This window comes from Lichenostomus cassidix, chromosome 15 (assembly GCF_008360975.1).
Source record: "Lichenostomus cassidix isolate B80296 chromosome 15, HeHo_3.0, whole genome shotgun sequence".
NCBI lineage: Eukaryota > Metazoa > Chordata > Aves > Passeriformes > Meliphagidae > Lichenostomus > Lichenostomus cassidix.
Window position 1 is genome coordinate 5,566,927 of NC_139496.1, and position 15,930 is coordinate 5,582,856.

Genomic DNA, 15,930 nt, shown 5'->3' on the forward strand with positions numbered 1-15,930 from the left:
TATGGTACCTTTAAAGGTGATGTTTTTCCTTCCAAGAAATGCTGGCTTGATTACAATAGGAAGTTGAGCCTACAGAATGCCTTGGCTTGAAACAGAGCAGTGTTTCTACACAGAGTCCTCAGCGTGGAGTTGCAAAGAAATGTGAAAGAATGCAAAGACTGATCCTGCGGATGGAACTAAATTTGCCAAGGCTGTTTGAGGCTATTTCTTCTGAGGCTGGTGGTATTGTCACCCACCTGCAGACTACAGCCAACCCCACCTCCTCTGAAAAAACCTGGGAGTCAAAAGCTGCTCCTCTGCTTAGGCAGTCACTGTCCTTGCAGAAATTGGGAAGGAAAAAGCTTGTGCACTCAGGTCTCACCCAGCTGATTCAGCTGAACCAGAGGGCTGTAAGAGAGTCAGGAACATAGCCACAAATCCCATCCTGGTCACTTGATTTTAACCCTGGGTGCCCCACGGCCTCCTCCCAGCAGGAGCAGCAGGGCAGGAAAGGATGAAAGGGGTTGGGTCTTTTCTCAGATGCTCTCTTCTCCTCGATCACAAATTGCAAACTTTGTCGTACACACTGGAGAAACAGCCTGGCTGAGATCCAAAATCACAGTTAAAACCAGCAATGTATGTTTTATCCCACTGAGCAGCTCAGGAACCCAATGGGTTCTCACCCTGCTATCACCCAACACAAGAGATGACACAGAGCATCTGCTTGAGCAGTTACAAAGTTGTTTGCTAGTGACACAAAAAAAAGCATAACAGTCAGTTCAGAAATACATTTTAAAACAGGATGACAGAGGTCAAACTCAGAAGGGTGTTAAAAAAGAGTTGGCAGCAGTTATTCACAGTTTTTCACCATAAGAGAACTACAGGGCATCCTATGGAATGAGGCAGTGGTACTAACTCGCAGCAATTGTGCTATTTATTACTGCAGGATATTGCAACATGCAGAGCTCTAAGTGGATTGGATACATACAGGGCCACTGTCCTCATTAAATCTAGTGGCTGGATTGGTGTGTTGAGCCTCTGGCTTGGGAAGGCCTTACCTTGAGAAATTAGAGGGACATATATGATGAAAGGATCATTCTACATTTTCACTGTGTCTTCCTTCATTCTCCTAAACAGCAATTATTGACTATTTTCAGTGATGAGATGCTGGGCTTTGTAGGTGACAGTAGTCTGTGCTGTTAGCAATCCAGTTTTGGATGTGCACACTCAGGGCCAAGTCTCTTCTGAGTGTGTGGTGATGTGACTCCTCTGACATGCACAGAGCTCATCTGCTTCAGAACTGGTCACAGTCTGCTGCAAAGGGTCCTGTGCTCTCCTCAAATACAGGCTGACTACCTTTCAGAACAGATTATGTGCAATTAAAATTTTAAAATGCACATATGCTTTGCTGTTCTAGTTTTCCTTTGTGTGAATCTTTGAATTTTAATGCACGTGCCCAAATGTACAATGATAAAACATGCAGCTCGTGTCAGCAGTAAAATGCATAGTAATTTATTAACTTTTCCAGTGTGAATACAAATTGATTTGATGATGTGCCACATAATGAAAATTATTTGCAGTCACAACTTGAATTCTAGTTGCTGCATTTTTAAAAAAAATTAAACATTACAAAGAGTTTGAAAACTGCACAACACTTGTTGATGGCTAATAAGAAACACTAATACTGTGGAAAGTAATCAATGCCTCCACATGTCTTTGAAGATACTCTTGATCCAAAAATTATGTTTTTCAAAAGCAGGTTGCCATATATTGTTGCACTGGGTATTTGTAAGTATTCTTGGTCAAACCCCATTGTTTTTATTTAGGACAACCCCTGAACTCAGTACCTTTAATTACATGTAATTAATGGTTTTGTAATATAAGTCACTGTATTTTGTGAAGCCATTCTGAAATCCATTATAATGTACTAAAAAGGTCACTGTATTTCTCTCTTTCTAATGGCACTGATGGCTGTGGCATTGTGCAGACACAGCTGAAATCTTCTCACAGCACAAGCACCCCACCTCTTCATAGAAACAAGGAGACTGTTTCAAACTAACTAATTATAGGAGAAAATGTAAATATTGATGCACTTTGTGCCAAATCCACTGATAATTATTAACTATATAATTTCAGTATTTAGTCCTTGAGTTCCCTTAGTCCACCAGGTGAGCAGACTCCATCTCTAGCAGAATGTACTTGATGGATGAGTGTTTCAAGAATGTCTTGGTTACCACAGAAGAAGCTATGAATGCATGATGCATATACTCCAGCAGACCAGGTTTCCAGTTTACATATTTTCCATGCATTCAGTAGTCAGAGCTCTCACCTCAAGTCCAGTAATACCATAAACAGGAAAAGAAAAATCAAATTGTATGAGAGTGGTCCCTTGAATGGGTCTTCCTGTTGAAGCAATACAAAAATGTTTCGTTGGGATTCTGTCCAAAGAGAATTTTTGAGTATTAAGTTTACTGTGGTGGCATCCAGATCTAGAGACATGTGAAGACCTGAGCATTTCTTGGTTTCTGTCCAGCCTGTTAGCTAGATCTTCTAATTTGCAACACCATCTTTTATCTGTGGTGTGACCTTTACCATTGACTTTGATCAGCACTGAGAAGCAGACAGTGAAAATAGCAGCAGGCAAAAAATAGAACATCATTGTTAGAAACACCTCCAATCAAGTGAATTCTGATAGCTGTTCTTCCTCCCAAAGCCTCTCATGAAAAAACAAAGGTATTTGTGTCCTAACTGAATAATAATATCCCAAACTCCCTCTGAACTACAACTTCTATTATAGTTCTTCTTACAGCCCAACTCCCTGGATCCCAAAACAGGCCATAATGCACTTTTGTATGGCTGTTAATGAACCATTTCAAATGAATACTGGATACTGAAGGAATTACATGCTGTGTAATTGATCTAAAGAACAGATTAGGACTGGTGCTATTTCATTAAATCTTATTAGCTCTGGCGTAAGTACTTAAAATTGCAGCTGTCCTGTGTCAGATAGATTACACCCCTTGTCACATGGCAAGTGAGGTTTTCATCTACTAGATCACAGTTTTTAAAAAGGAACAGGCTGATGAAAAGGAATATAAATGAAGGACCATGAAGGCTTCACCTTCAGACACATTGAGCCCCAAATTATCCATTGAAGGGAGATAAGTAGTTCAACACCTTCAAAATGTGTATGAGGACCTGCTGTTTGTTTCCATATTTCAGTCTCAGATTGCTTCTATGGAACCTGAGTTTGGTTTTTTGGATGTGGAACAGCCCTAAAGAGCTCTGATGGGTGAGCACAATGGAGATCTTATATGACTGAAGGGGAATCCAGTGAGTTCTGCCAAAACACCAGCTTTGTCTCTTGGTTCCTTCCCACTGAATCTTAGCATGCCTCAGGAACCAGCAAGTCAGTAAGGCTAGAGGACAGTTTTGGCTGAGGAACAAATAGATTTAACCAAGCCAAAAATAAATTCAGCTTGAAAAATATTTTATAGGTCTCAAAGGAGAAAGGGCTTTTGATTACCATAGGACTCAAACTAATTTTTAGAGATCCATAAATGCTTAGAAAAGTATATTTTCCCTGGATTGCCTTTGACAATAGTGTGCTAGACTTGATGGTCTTTCTTCCCTTCTATTCTTTTGTCCTATGACCTAGTATTTAGCTCCATAATCTCCTAAATCAAACAAAATAGCATAGAAAGGCTTTGATCTAAATTTTCTCTACAAGGCATATTACACTACATTGAATACTTTCCATGAGATCTAAAATGCTGCACTGTGGGAAACACGACTGAAAATTTGAACACCATTAAGTAGGATTTCAGATTATACTAAGGGGTGAAATACTGACAAAAGAACCATAGACTTTGGTTAAAACAGATAATACTCAAGGCTTTTTTTATTATTATTCCTTTGATGAGAGAATATTTAAGACCCTCTCACATGCAGAGTCACCATGTTAGTACCACAGCCAAAGCAGTGGTTCATACAGCTAAAGACTAAAGTAAAATTAATCCAACAGATGTGTTTTGCAAATATAAGAAATTGTTCCAGCAAATCTTAAAAAAATGACAATCACATAAAATACCAACTCCACCTTTTAAGAGTTATTTGATTCCTTTTATATTATTATGTAAATCTCAAAGCCATTTATCTACCACAAAAACCTGTTTTCCTTCTTATACCCTAAGTCTGGTTCTTGCAAATCTCCTGCAGCTGGTGGCCTTGGCACTCAAACCTGCCAGGGCTGACCACTCTCAGACAGTGTGGCCACAGTCAAATGCTGAGCACTGAGTTGCAAAATTCCAAGACAACCAATTCTCTTTCACCATGGTGGTGTCAGAGTGGAGGTTTGAAACTTCCCTTGCAATCTCTGCCAGTAAACACAGGTCAGTCTGGTCCTCTCACCCTCAAAGCTCCTAAACAGCACATGCACGACTGCTTTTAGGAGCGCAGATTTAAAACCTGATGTTCCTCTAAATCTCACATGGTAAAACCACCTTTTCCTTCTTTTGCTTTCCCACCTCCCTCAAGGAATAAAACTCCACTAGACCAAACAAAAGGAGAATACAGCTTTCATACAATTTAAAAGGTGGAAATTGTATCTAGAGAGAAGATGAAAACTCACTTACAAACTCACTGCTGTACAAAGCCTTCAACACCTGCTCCATAGATGGTAAATATAATTTTAAATTGTCTGATAGGTTAACATAAGGAGGTTAAAAGCACGGCAGCTGTTCTCAATCTATATTTAGCCTGAAGCTTCCTACCTGTTTTGGACTGCAGGAAGGCTTGAATACTGAGATTGTCTGTGATTTTATACAGTATTGCTTGATTTATTAAAGATGCCATTCTCCCTGCAGGTCTTATTACACTATTCAAAAGGTTGTGTTCAACTTACCACAAACATGGAATTTTAAGCATTTTTGTATCTAGAATCTCACCCAGAATTCTTCTTTTGTATATGTTCATGTGTAACCTGGTCCATGTGACATGAACAAAGATCAGCAATTAGCCACAAGTAAACTCCAGGAGAACTGGTTTTGTATTGCATCTTGCACACTCTATTTCAAGAATAAAATTGGGGCAAAATATAGTGATATGCTTTCTAGATACTAGCCAAGAGTTGACAAGAATTGATGGATTTTGCATGTTAAAAGTAAATATTTTATTTCATATCATGCCCTTGAAAAATTAACTTTGTTTCCATTTAATTTTGTTCAGCATGCCTTGAAATAGGAATGGCAAAAGCTATTCAAGGAACAGATCACCAAGATTCACGGTACCACAGTGACTGCAATTACCTATTTTCCTGGCTCAGTTAAACAAAACAATTTTGTTTAAAAAATAGCTGTAAAATATTAAACAGTGAAATTAACAGATACCATCTGTGTCCCTCCTTCAGTATGACTGAAATCAGCTGTACTGAAAAGCTGTGTGCCACAGACCCACATCTAAAACCTGCTGATGACAGTGGTCATCAATTTTGACAGCATTTTGGGTAAGACCTTGTCACTGCTCTGTCCATATGCAACAGATCCTGCATGAACCACTGGATGCATTATTAAATTCAGGTTCACAAAGATGCTGCCAACGGGTCAGCTACAGTAAAATATTTATATTTCAGAGTAACAGTATTTATATATGCTCCCTACCTCTTGCTCTAATTTGCCTTCTTATCACTAGGCTTGTGTTTGTTTTTCAAATGCTGAAAAGACTTTGTTGGTTTGTTCAGGAAGTTTGTCTAGACAGTGCTCACAAAGGATATTTGCTCACATTTCACATTTTCACAGGATGGGAAACAAAATGGAAGATCCAAGTTTTTAAGCTCCACAGATGGCACCTAAACCAGTCAACTTATTTCCAGAAGTAAGGAGCATCCTTGTTCCAGGCAGTCTCTGGAACAGCACAGCAGTGACCTGCAGGACAGGAACTCACACACACTCAGGGCTTTGGGGCCAGCTGAGACCTCCTGAAATCCATCCATCTGCCAGGACATTTACTGCCTCGGAAGAGCCAAATATCCAAGTGCTAAATCGTGATGCCTTTACAGCCAACACATGTAAAATGTGGCAATATAACAGAGCATGTGGCTATTTTACCTATTCAACATTTACCTGTGTCTAACTAGAAGAGGTCTCTAAAATGCTGCTTTCCAGCAGCTCGAAGGTTGAGAACCACCTGTAAACATTTGCAGAACAGTCTCTTTCTAGAAACAGAGACTCCTAAACAATCAACCTTGAAATGTATCATATATTATAATATATTTCCAGTGTTATTTACAGATCTTCTTGTTTAGTACAATGAACCAGACATGCTGAAAAGGTAGGATTTTTCTAGTCCTCTTTTATACGAAGTACAATAAAAAAGGCACATGATTATTCACCATAGGAGTTGTGCACCAGTCCAAAACTTAAAGCTAAAAAGCTACCCATCAGAGAACTCTCTTTATGAGGCAGTATTGGGATGTCTCCTTTGAACTCAGCATAGAAAGATCTACCTGTCAATTCCTCTAGGAGAGCTTAAGGAATCCACTTTCCTGTTGTGTTCTGATCTTCACAAGATTTCCAAATCAACAGGAAACTCTTGTTAAGCTTCCCACATCATCTGCTGGAGCAAGGAAGAGTCAAACAGGGCGTGTGTGTGTGTCTGCTTTTCTTTTTCGTCTTTCTCTCCTTGGAATGCCCAACTATGGAGGACTCTTGAGAGCCAAAACCTGTTCAAACTAATTTGCTTTAAGACAAATGCCTCGTAAGATATGGCACACTGAGCAACAGACAACAGCAGGAGAGGCAGCTCAGCCTCACAGTCAGTGTCGACCATGTTTGATCCAGTTTCTAATCATCCATTTCTGCCCCGAGCACCTTTGTACAACTAATCTGAGCCCAAAATTTGCATCCTTTGACATTTCCACTTCTAGACAGCGGCCAGTGTCTCTGCTGATGATTGGACCATTCTGGGAAAAAAAAAAAAGAATAATAAAAAATAAAGGATTAGAGGAAGGAACACAAGAGGTGGACAGACTAGAAAAAACCAGTCCAACATCTGTAAATCCCTAGAAAGCACTATAAAATGCACAGAAATTTCTGTATATATCAAGTGATAAATTCCCTAGAAATTCTAGAAATTCCTAGGAGAATCTAGCTAATACATACAAAGTACAAAAGCAATTCCTTGATAATTGTAGATTTAGGAATTGCTGGGAAAATCCTCCCAAATCTCTAGAAAATCTCTAAAAAGCACTAGTGAATCCCTACAGAGCTCAAGAAATAGGAAATCCCAGAGACTGTAATAATGCTTTTGAAAGCCTTAAAAATTGTTTGAAGACTCTAGATCTAAAACATTTCCTATTAAGGTGCTAGAAAAAATTCTAGAAAAGTTCTAGACACAAAACCTCACAGACACTTCCTGGGTAGCACATGGAAAACATATTTGACTATTTCTACAAAGTAATGAGGGGAATTCCTAGTACAACCTTCCAAAGACCTCATTTTCCGTTAAATACCCTCTAGAGAAGAGAGGAGAGAAATTCCTCTCCAGTTTATCTCTTCAAGGCTTCCTGAGCTCTTCCACACCTGTGTGAAATCCCAGAACCTCTGCGCTGGCCTCAGGACATCTTCACACTTCTTGAGGGTTGGTGTCCTGCCCTTGCCGTCATCCACCAGGCATTTGGAGTCGGGCAGGAAGGCGGTGGAGCCCAGCGGCCCCAGCTGCAGGACACCTTCCGAGCTGTAGCGGACAAGCTGGGGAAGAAAGGAAAGTTCTCAGGTGGTGAGGAGTCCTCGGTGCTGCTGCACTTTGGGTCTGGCAGAAGTTGTTCAAGGGCAAAGCTTGGGAATGTTGGTAAAACCCAGAACACGACATTCCCTTCTCCCACACTTTTGCTCCCCACCACTCCCCACCCACTATTTCACTGCAAAAAGGGCAATCAGGAGAGTGAAGTAATCAATATGTAAATCATGCCCACTCAGCAGGAGTTGATTTAACAAGGACATGATGTCAATTTGTCGTGCAGTTTGTTCTTAAGAGCTCTCTTAGAGGCTATTGATAGCAACAAGTCTAATTAGTTTTTTGTAAATAAATGTTACTGAAAAAATCCAGCCATGCAACCAGTATCCAAAAATATGAGAGGAAAAAAGAAACCATGAGGGATATGGCAGCAAATTTGCTAACATATGCTTCAGGCCTGCATAATAAAGAATGACACTCTGGTATTTCAGTTTTGTGTGAAGCACATTAAAGCGAAAATGCACGATGCTAATTTGGCAGAGGGCCAATACATCAAATCAGACTTAGCTACTTCTCACTTCTGTGCTTAAACCCAGAGTCATTAAACCAGCATAATATTTTGCCCTTCTTACTCTGAAAGAGCAACACCCAGGTGCCAAAAGGCTGCAGAGTGGAGTCAGCTTGTGTGTTGTGGGCCTGGATGCTGCAGGGTGAGAATCTCAGCCACCAAAGAAATGCAATTACCACCCAGGAAATTCACTGCCTGTCTGGTCTTATTGCTGTTATATGGCTGAAATTACTTAACAAGAAAGGGAAGGAAGGTCAGGAGTGCCTGCCATTTATTGGATGCCACTGACCACTGTGTGAGATATCATTAAGAGTCAATCAAAAAACCTCAAATTAGAGTCTGGCTTTCTACCGCCATCCTTATTAACCTCAGAAGAATCCTGCTGTGAATAATCATTTCTTGCTGGTGGTAAAAAGAGCATGGTCTGCTTGCTCCCAGACCAGATGCTCTTTGACATAGTATGTGTTCATTTTCCCACCTGCCACTTCTGTTCAGAGCAGCCATGTGAAGCACAGAGGTAGAACAGAGCCTACATCACAGAGAGCAGAGAGATAACCACAGGAGGATGCTCTGGGTATGAACAGTGCCTTTGTCATGGCACAGTCTGCACACACTAAATCAAGACACTTTTGGGGTTTTTTCCCACTCTAAGGTTAGGAGGGATATATGTAAAAGAAGTTCAAGCAAGCAAAGGAATTTAAAATACAAATGGACTGCCAGGAAGACAAATTAACTCTGTTTCTTCATATAACAAAGGAGCTCGGAAAAAAATCCAAAACAACCACATTCTTTCTCTTTTTTTTTTAATAAAACCTAACTGTATATTTCATACTTCTATTTAATGGGTTCTCAGCAGAGTCCAAATGAACTGCAGGTATGGCTGAAACACTGACCAGAAAAATGTATTAATCTTGCAGTCTTTATTATCTCACTGTAGTCCCGAAATACCCCACAAGCTTGTTGGCTTTGCCTTATGTAGATAATCAGAACCACTGTTTATAATGGGCTATCTGCTCTGTAGGACAGGATCAATTTTCCCTGTGGTTTGAGATGAGCAGCATTTTCTATACTGGTATTAAAATTGTCTAAAACATTCTTTGTCATCAGAATCTCAGTAGCTAGAATTACATGTGCTCTGCATCACAGTAGTCATGTACTTGGGAAAGACTTTGTTATAGAGCAGTATATATTGTCAAAGCAGAAAGTACCAGCTCTGCTCAGGCTTTAGAAGTGGAAGATACATTAACTCTATTATAAACCATCTCCAGTATTGAAAGTGGCAGTTGTGTTACAGCTCAACAGGGTCAGGGATGGCTCGGTGCAGGAAACTCTTATCTATACAATCTCGAGACAAATGGAACAGCATGGGCTTAATTTCCTGAATCTGCACTTTCTGTCAAGTTTTGATGGCTGTTCCAACAGTTGTGAAAACTTAGGCTTATACTAAAATAAAATAGGATTCTAAAAAAAATCCATCCACAAAGAATTATCTCAGTTCAGACCACATTACATAGGAAAGATGCAGTGCCGCCTTCTGCAAAATCAGACCAGAAATTAAGGTTTACGAAACTACTATATGATTAATAACATCTTCCTCCAAAGAATTCCTATCTTAACTTCCTAGAGACAACATAAACTGTGAAAATAAAATAAGCATTAAAATAAGTTGCTGATTACTACAGACTAGAAAGCAGGAACTGGGATACAATCAGTGAAAATTATACCTTCTGTGCTCATACTTGATCTTAAGTGTCACTAACATATCCACAAAGAAATAGTCTGTGAATTTGTGTTAGGACTGTGGGCATAATACATCATGTCAAATCCATTCCCAGTGCCAACCAGCCAAAATCAAATGACAAAGTCCCTTTCATTAAGAAATATTAAATCTTATTAACTAAAAAAATAAATGTGCAGGTTTTGATGGGCTGAGATTCTTAGCTACCCACATACTCCAACTGCAAGGTGCAGAACAGAGCACTTTTATCTATCACATGGGAATGGACCTTCACTCGGTTTTTCTCTTTTATCTGGGAAGAGCTGAAGGAGTCACATAAATGACACTGGAGCCAAGTGCTCGATTAAATACTCAAGATCCAATCCTGATATCATCTGCTATACTGATCTAAGATAGGATAGGTTTCCCTTCAACATCCAGAAATCTGAGCAGAATGCAAAAGATGTCAAAGGTTGTTTATCAAAGCCACCATACCTGGATTAAAAATAGTGAGTGCTGCTGCCTATGGAATGTGATCCTCCAGGAATATCAATGTGGTAAGAAAATGGCAGCTCTTAACTGGAGGATTTGCCTTCAAAAGCATCCATTCCTGCTAATTTCCAGTCAATTCAAAAAAAGCAGCAAATGATTACAGCTAATTGTTTGGAGGACACAGATGGGCCTGGTAGCTTTCCACATTAAATTTAACCTCTCTCTCTCTCTCTTGCTCTCCAGGCAGAAGGAAATCTTTCATGGTCCTTCAGTCCTGCAGGCTAGGGCAGCTGACACAGGAGCTGAAACAGTGAGTGATGCAGAAGCCCCAAACACCCTACATCTCCAGAATATTTGTCACCTCAAGGCAAACAGATCACAAGTTATCAAACTTCCCTGTTTGCTCCAGAATCCCACCCACTGCTTCCTGCAGGAGCAGAAACTCCCTGTTCACCCACCCTGCTGCTCTGTGTGCAAATCTGAGCAGTCACAGCTCTACCAAGCATAATGTTAAATATCTGCCCTCTTGCAACAGTTTAATAGAGCCTTTCATCTCCTTTTATTCCATCTGTTTGTGTAGCTGCAGGGCCCAGGAATCTGAACACGGAGCTCTCCCTTCCTCCTGGCTGATCTCAATGCAGAGGGAGTTCTCTCTCTCACAGCTGCAGTGTCTCCCCATTCTCTGCTGTGAAAGGGAAGGGAGGAGGGTGGAGAAGGAGGTGTTCACCATGGCCCTGCTAGCCCAAGATGCCATTTGATTAAGTTCTCCTCTCTTTCACATACCATATAATCAGCTCCCCATCACAGCATTCAAGATGGACTCTGAGGCAGTGAATATTTCCACTGGGGCTGTGTGAGTGCTCTCAGATGGTTCAAAACCTGCATGTCCTATAACCATTCTAAGACGCTTCCAGAACCACACATTCCACTTTTGGAGGGGTTGTATCTGTCCTCACAACCCCACTCTTTTTTATTATTATTTTTTAAAATTCATTTTACCACAAAAAGGTATAATGGAGTGCTATATACCCACTGGGCTTTGCAGGTGATTGTACAAAGGAGGCCACATGCAGAGGCAAAGCAGTTCAAGACTCCAAATATATTCCTTTCTTTATGAATCCTCTGCAGCCCTGGACTGTTTCTCCCAGCTGTACTTGCAACCATTTTTTTCCTGAAAGCCATTAGACTCAAACTTCAGATCCAATGAACACATATAAAAAGGAGACTACTTTTCTGTAAAATAGGTTTAGAAAGCAGCTCAGACTGATGCAAAACCCTGTCTGGATATTCCTAGCTGTTAGCTTACAATGACTTAGCTCAAGTCAAACTCATTAAACTAAATTGATGTAAACTCAAGCTAAATGCATTCCAGAGCATCCATAACAGAGCTTTACCCTGTTTGAATAAAGAAATTTAAAAGCTGATGTCATTACAAAGATGTGATTTATCATGGTGAAAACTGATCTTGAAAATACACAGAAACAAAGGCATTTTGTTCACGGAGCTGTCACAGTGGAGAGGTTTTATTTTGCCACTGGAATGCAGGACAACATCATCCAAGGGAAACAGAAGGGTAAAAAATAGAGAAAAAGAGCATTTTATCACAGATGAACAGTAATCTTATTCCTAACTCAGCTTTCTTTAACCACTTGCCTGACTTGGGTGGGTTTCAGTGGAACCATGAGTACACTGAAATCACTGGTAATCTGCTTGTCAGAACTGAAGAGTATGAAAAACAAACACGGCTGTAGCTGCATAGGGAGAGGCTTTCACACTGGCAGGACACAGGAACACCAGTGATAACCCAACTGGAGAAAGTGTGTTCCATATTTATATTAATTTATATTCAGTAACCATGTACAAATAACCCAAATCTTGGCTCTGTAGGGGTATTTTATGTCCTGTGCCCGAGATGAAAAATGTCAGAAATGGCAAACTAAATGCAGCAGACAACTATGCTCACCCAGGCTGCTTAGAAGGGGGGCTTCAAAAATGTTTATTTAATATATTAAAAAGCTTGCTGTCAACACCTTTCATGCTATGTGCTTGAATATCCTTGATTAGGGTTTGTGCAGCTGTGGTTCTCACACTGAATTAATTTTGTAAATTGTGGTGAGATGATAGAAGTTTTCCAGCTGTGTAATCATTAATTAACTTGGCTGCATTTGAGTGGCTCCAACCCATGCTTGTCTGTGAAATACCCAACTTAGATAAAACATCACCTCTGCCTTCACTTGGTGCTCCTTGCAGAATGAAAACTCTTTTCCTGTTTTTTGTTGGGTTTTTTTTGTTTTAAAGGGAAATGGAAAGTGCTGTGGAATGATTTGACAGATTAACTTTTTGCCTTTTCTTTACTTTGATAATTCTTAGACACAGGGAAAGGACCTTAAAGGTTTGGGAAGAGTGACTTTCTCTTTTTGTGTGTTTATACAGTGCTACTAACAAAAGGGCTTCACCAGCAGGGTTGAAGGATTATGCAAATGTACCTATATTGTCCCACTGGCACTTAGTCAGAGCTGGTTGCTCAAAGATGAGCTACTTTATACCCCCAAATTAGTCAGAAGAAACTGGGCTTCTTGTACCTTCAAAGAAATTAGCTGTAACTTATGCCCTTGTTTATTTTCTTCTAGAAGTCAAAGCATTTTCTATGAAACAGGAATCAGGGAGGCAAACAAGTGGGTTAAGGACCTAAATTGCAAAATAAATGGCAGTCAGAACCATTTATTTCATTACTCTTCTAAGTGCTAGCACACTGATAGAGATTAGATGTTGCTAAGGGACTTTCTGGAAGGACTTAAATTTGCAACTTTCTGTTCAGATTAGAATGGAGCAAGAGACTGAACTCTCTCTGAGTGCCTTGACATCTCTAACGAGAGCCTCCTTGAAAAGTTAATTTACATCTAATTAAGCAATGCTATTTTGTTACCTTATTCAAAGGCTGCTCCTTCCACCTCTACTAGGAGAGTGTCAGTCAAATACTCCATAATGATCCTGCCAAAGGTGGACATTATGCCACTAGGAATTACTGTCTGTCTCACTTTGCCTCCATGGTGATGCACGAGCCAGAACTCCCAATCAATATATGTATGACTGAACCTTGGATAATTGTTAAGCCTGATAAGGTCAGAGTTTATTTACACATGAGAATGTTCATTAACATAGTTTTGATTCAGATGCTACTTCAAAAGAAACTAGAATTACATTTCAGAAGAAGCTCAAGTCCTGGATTTAAATAATATCCACCTTGTATTTAAAAAAGAAATAACATCACTACGAGCATGGAAAGAAGAAATGTCATTTTAAAATCTTCAGACATCTGTAAGAAAATAATAACATGCACAGGGACTGACCAAAAAAAAAAAAAGAAATCCTCAATTTTAGAAAAGTCTTAACTTGGAGGATATTCTTAATTCCCTTTGAAGTTGATGTTAAATATGTGCTTAACTTTTTGCCTGCTTGGGGAATCAAATCAGCAGCTTGCTAAATAATTCCTGTCCAGGAGACTATTGGACCAAGGAACAGTTAAATTAAAGAGGCACCATGAATAAGTCATGTCATAACAAGAAGAACTGCTCACTCACACAGACTACCCAAATTAATTAATCTTCAGTGGATCCCTATTATTTAGACAATTCTTCTGTTTTCCTAACTGGCAACTTCACTGTACAGATTCACATGCTGAAGTAAAGTCAGACATTTGCCTTTGCAACTCAGAAACTGTATTGCCAAATTCAAGCCAAACACACCAAATTGCTCTTTGCTTCTGAATATTCTTGAAGTTCATGGTCTCTCATTAATTATGGGATTTTCACCACTTACCTGGGAGGACATTCCATGGCAGGGATAAAGGATGGCTTTGTCATCCTCTTCAGCCCCCTGGTCCAAGCAGTAGCCACTGGCTTTGCTGTTCCGCACCTACAACCAGATCAGAACAAACATTGTGTTGGAGATTAATCCTTATTTTAGTCCAGTCCAGCTAAACTACAGCTCTGCTACAGCTCTTGAAACAAATACTGTGTAAAACTGCTCTCTGAGAGGCACTTGCTTATCCTTCAGCTATGACAGCAAGCCAACAGTGAATCTGCTCTGGGAAAAGACATTATTTGGACAACCTGCTGTGCTGTTTTTACAGACCTTGGGTCAGAGTTATATTTTTAGCAATTACTCAAGGATCAGAACTTCATAAAATTCATCCTAAGAAACCCAGGCCAAATTTTTCTCCAAATTGCCATTGTGCAAACATAAATTTTGACTCTGTTTGTTGAGAGTGTGGCTTTACAAACAGGATAGGAACTACCCAGGATTGGTGTTGGATGTGACACGCTTTTGTTTCTTCCTATTGCTTATATAAACCCAAAAAAGCATGTGAAAAAAATTTATTTGAACTGAGAATATAGTCCATTGTTGTGTACAGAAGTGACATAAAGCACACTGTATGAAAGGGCACGGGTTCAGAGACCCAAGGAAATAAAAAATTCTTGTGCCTCCCCAGACAAAGAGAATTTACAAGTCTCTAAAAACTGGGATGGAGCTCTTGTGAAAACCCAGGCCTTTCTCCTGAGGCTGGAAGCATTACACACATATTTTGGACATAGAAGAGTTTTAGAGGTATCATAAACAAGCAGTTATTTAGGCAGACACTTTAAAAAACCCAACAGGTCAGTTTTGGTTTAGATTGTGAAGTACTTGTCTGGCCACCCCCATAATATAGAAAAAGCTGCTGCATAAGGTGTCAGAAAAAATCAGTAGATAATCCTTCATATTATAGTGTACAAGCATAACAGGGAATCTGATTGGATAAGGGGGCTCACCAACAACTGAGTTTCAGGAGGTTTATTTTATGGCTTGGGTGCTATAAAAGCTAAAGAAGATGAAGACAGCTTTAAGAGGTGACTTTAAAAAAAATGTGAATTGAGTCACTAGGAAATATATTTTTACTACTGTTTCAATCTGTTTCACATCTACTCAATACATTTATTTTCCTTGAAACTCACAAAAATCCAGACATCTTTTTCTCCAGGAAAATAACCAGAACAGAAAGTATTTGATAACAAGCTTGGTGTCATTTAGGATGAAGCCTAAAGTAAGACTGAAAGGGACCTAGGCTGGTTTACACCAGCTAAATAGCTTGCATGGCTCTGTTTTATTAAAACTGTTAAATAATTAGATATTTGCATCACTAAACTGCCTGTTTCACTCAAGAAGCTTCAATGTGGCAGCTCAAGAGGAACAATCTTTGTTTTAGAGCCCAGCTTGCTCACTGTCTGGTATAATTGACACAACATTGGCACTTCTGCCAGTGTTCCTCACTGTTAACAGCCTTCTCAGAGCTGACAGATACCAACAGCTCCTGTTGAATTTACTCAATGTCTTTTCTCAGCTCCTGATGGGGATAGTTGTGTTAGGATGCAAAGTGATATTATGCAATAAAACTTGCCCTTTG

General features: G+C 39.7%; 1 protein-coding gene across 3 annotated transcripts in view; it reads right to left on the minus strand.

The window, feature by feature from the left end:
* Positions 1–3,847: 3,847 nt before the first annotated feature.
* The window catches only part of GALNT9 (polypeptide N-acetylgalactosaminyltransferase 9), a 355,464-nt gene continuing 343,381 nt past the window's right edge, over positions 3,848–15,930 (minus strand). For all 3 annotated transcript variants that reach the window (XM_085075745.1, XM_085075744.1, XM_085075746.1), the window contains 3 exons: positions 14,307–14,402; positions 7,557–7,724; positions 3,848–6,937 (listed from right to left, as the gene is read on the minus strand). In XM_085075745.1, the coding sequence (XP_084931871.1) occupies positions 6,791–6,937; positions 7,557–7,724; positions 14,307–14,402 (411 nt within the window). In that variant the 3' untranslated portion in view covers positions 3,848–6,790. The remainder of the gene's footprint in view (positions 6,938–7,556; positions 7,725–14,306; positions 14,403–15,930) is intronic.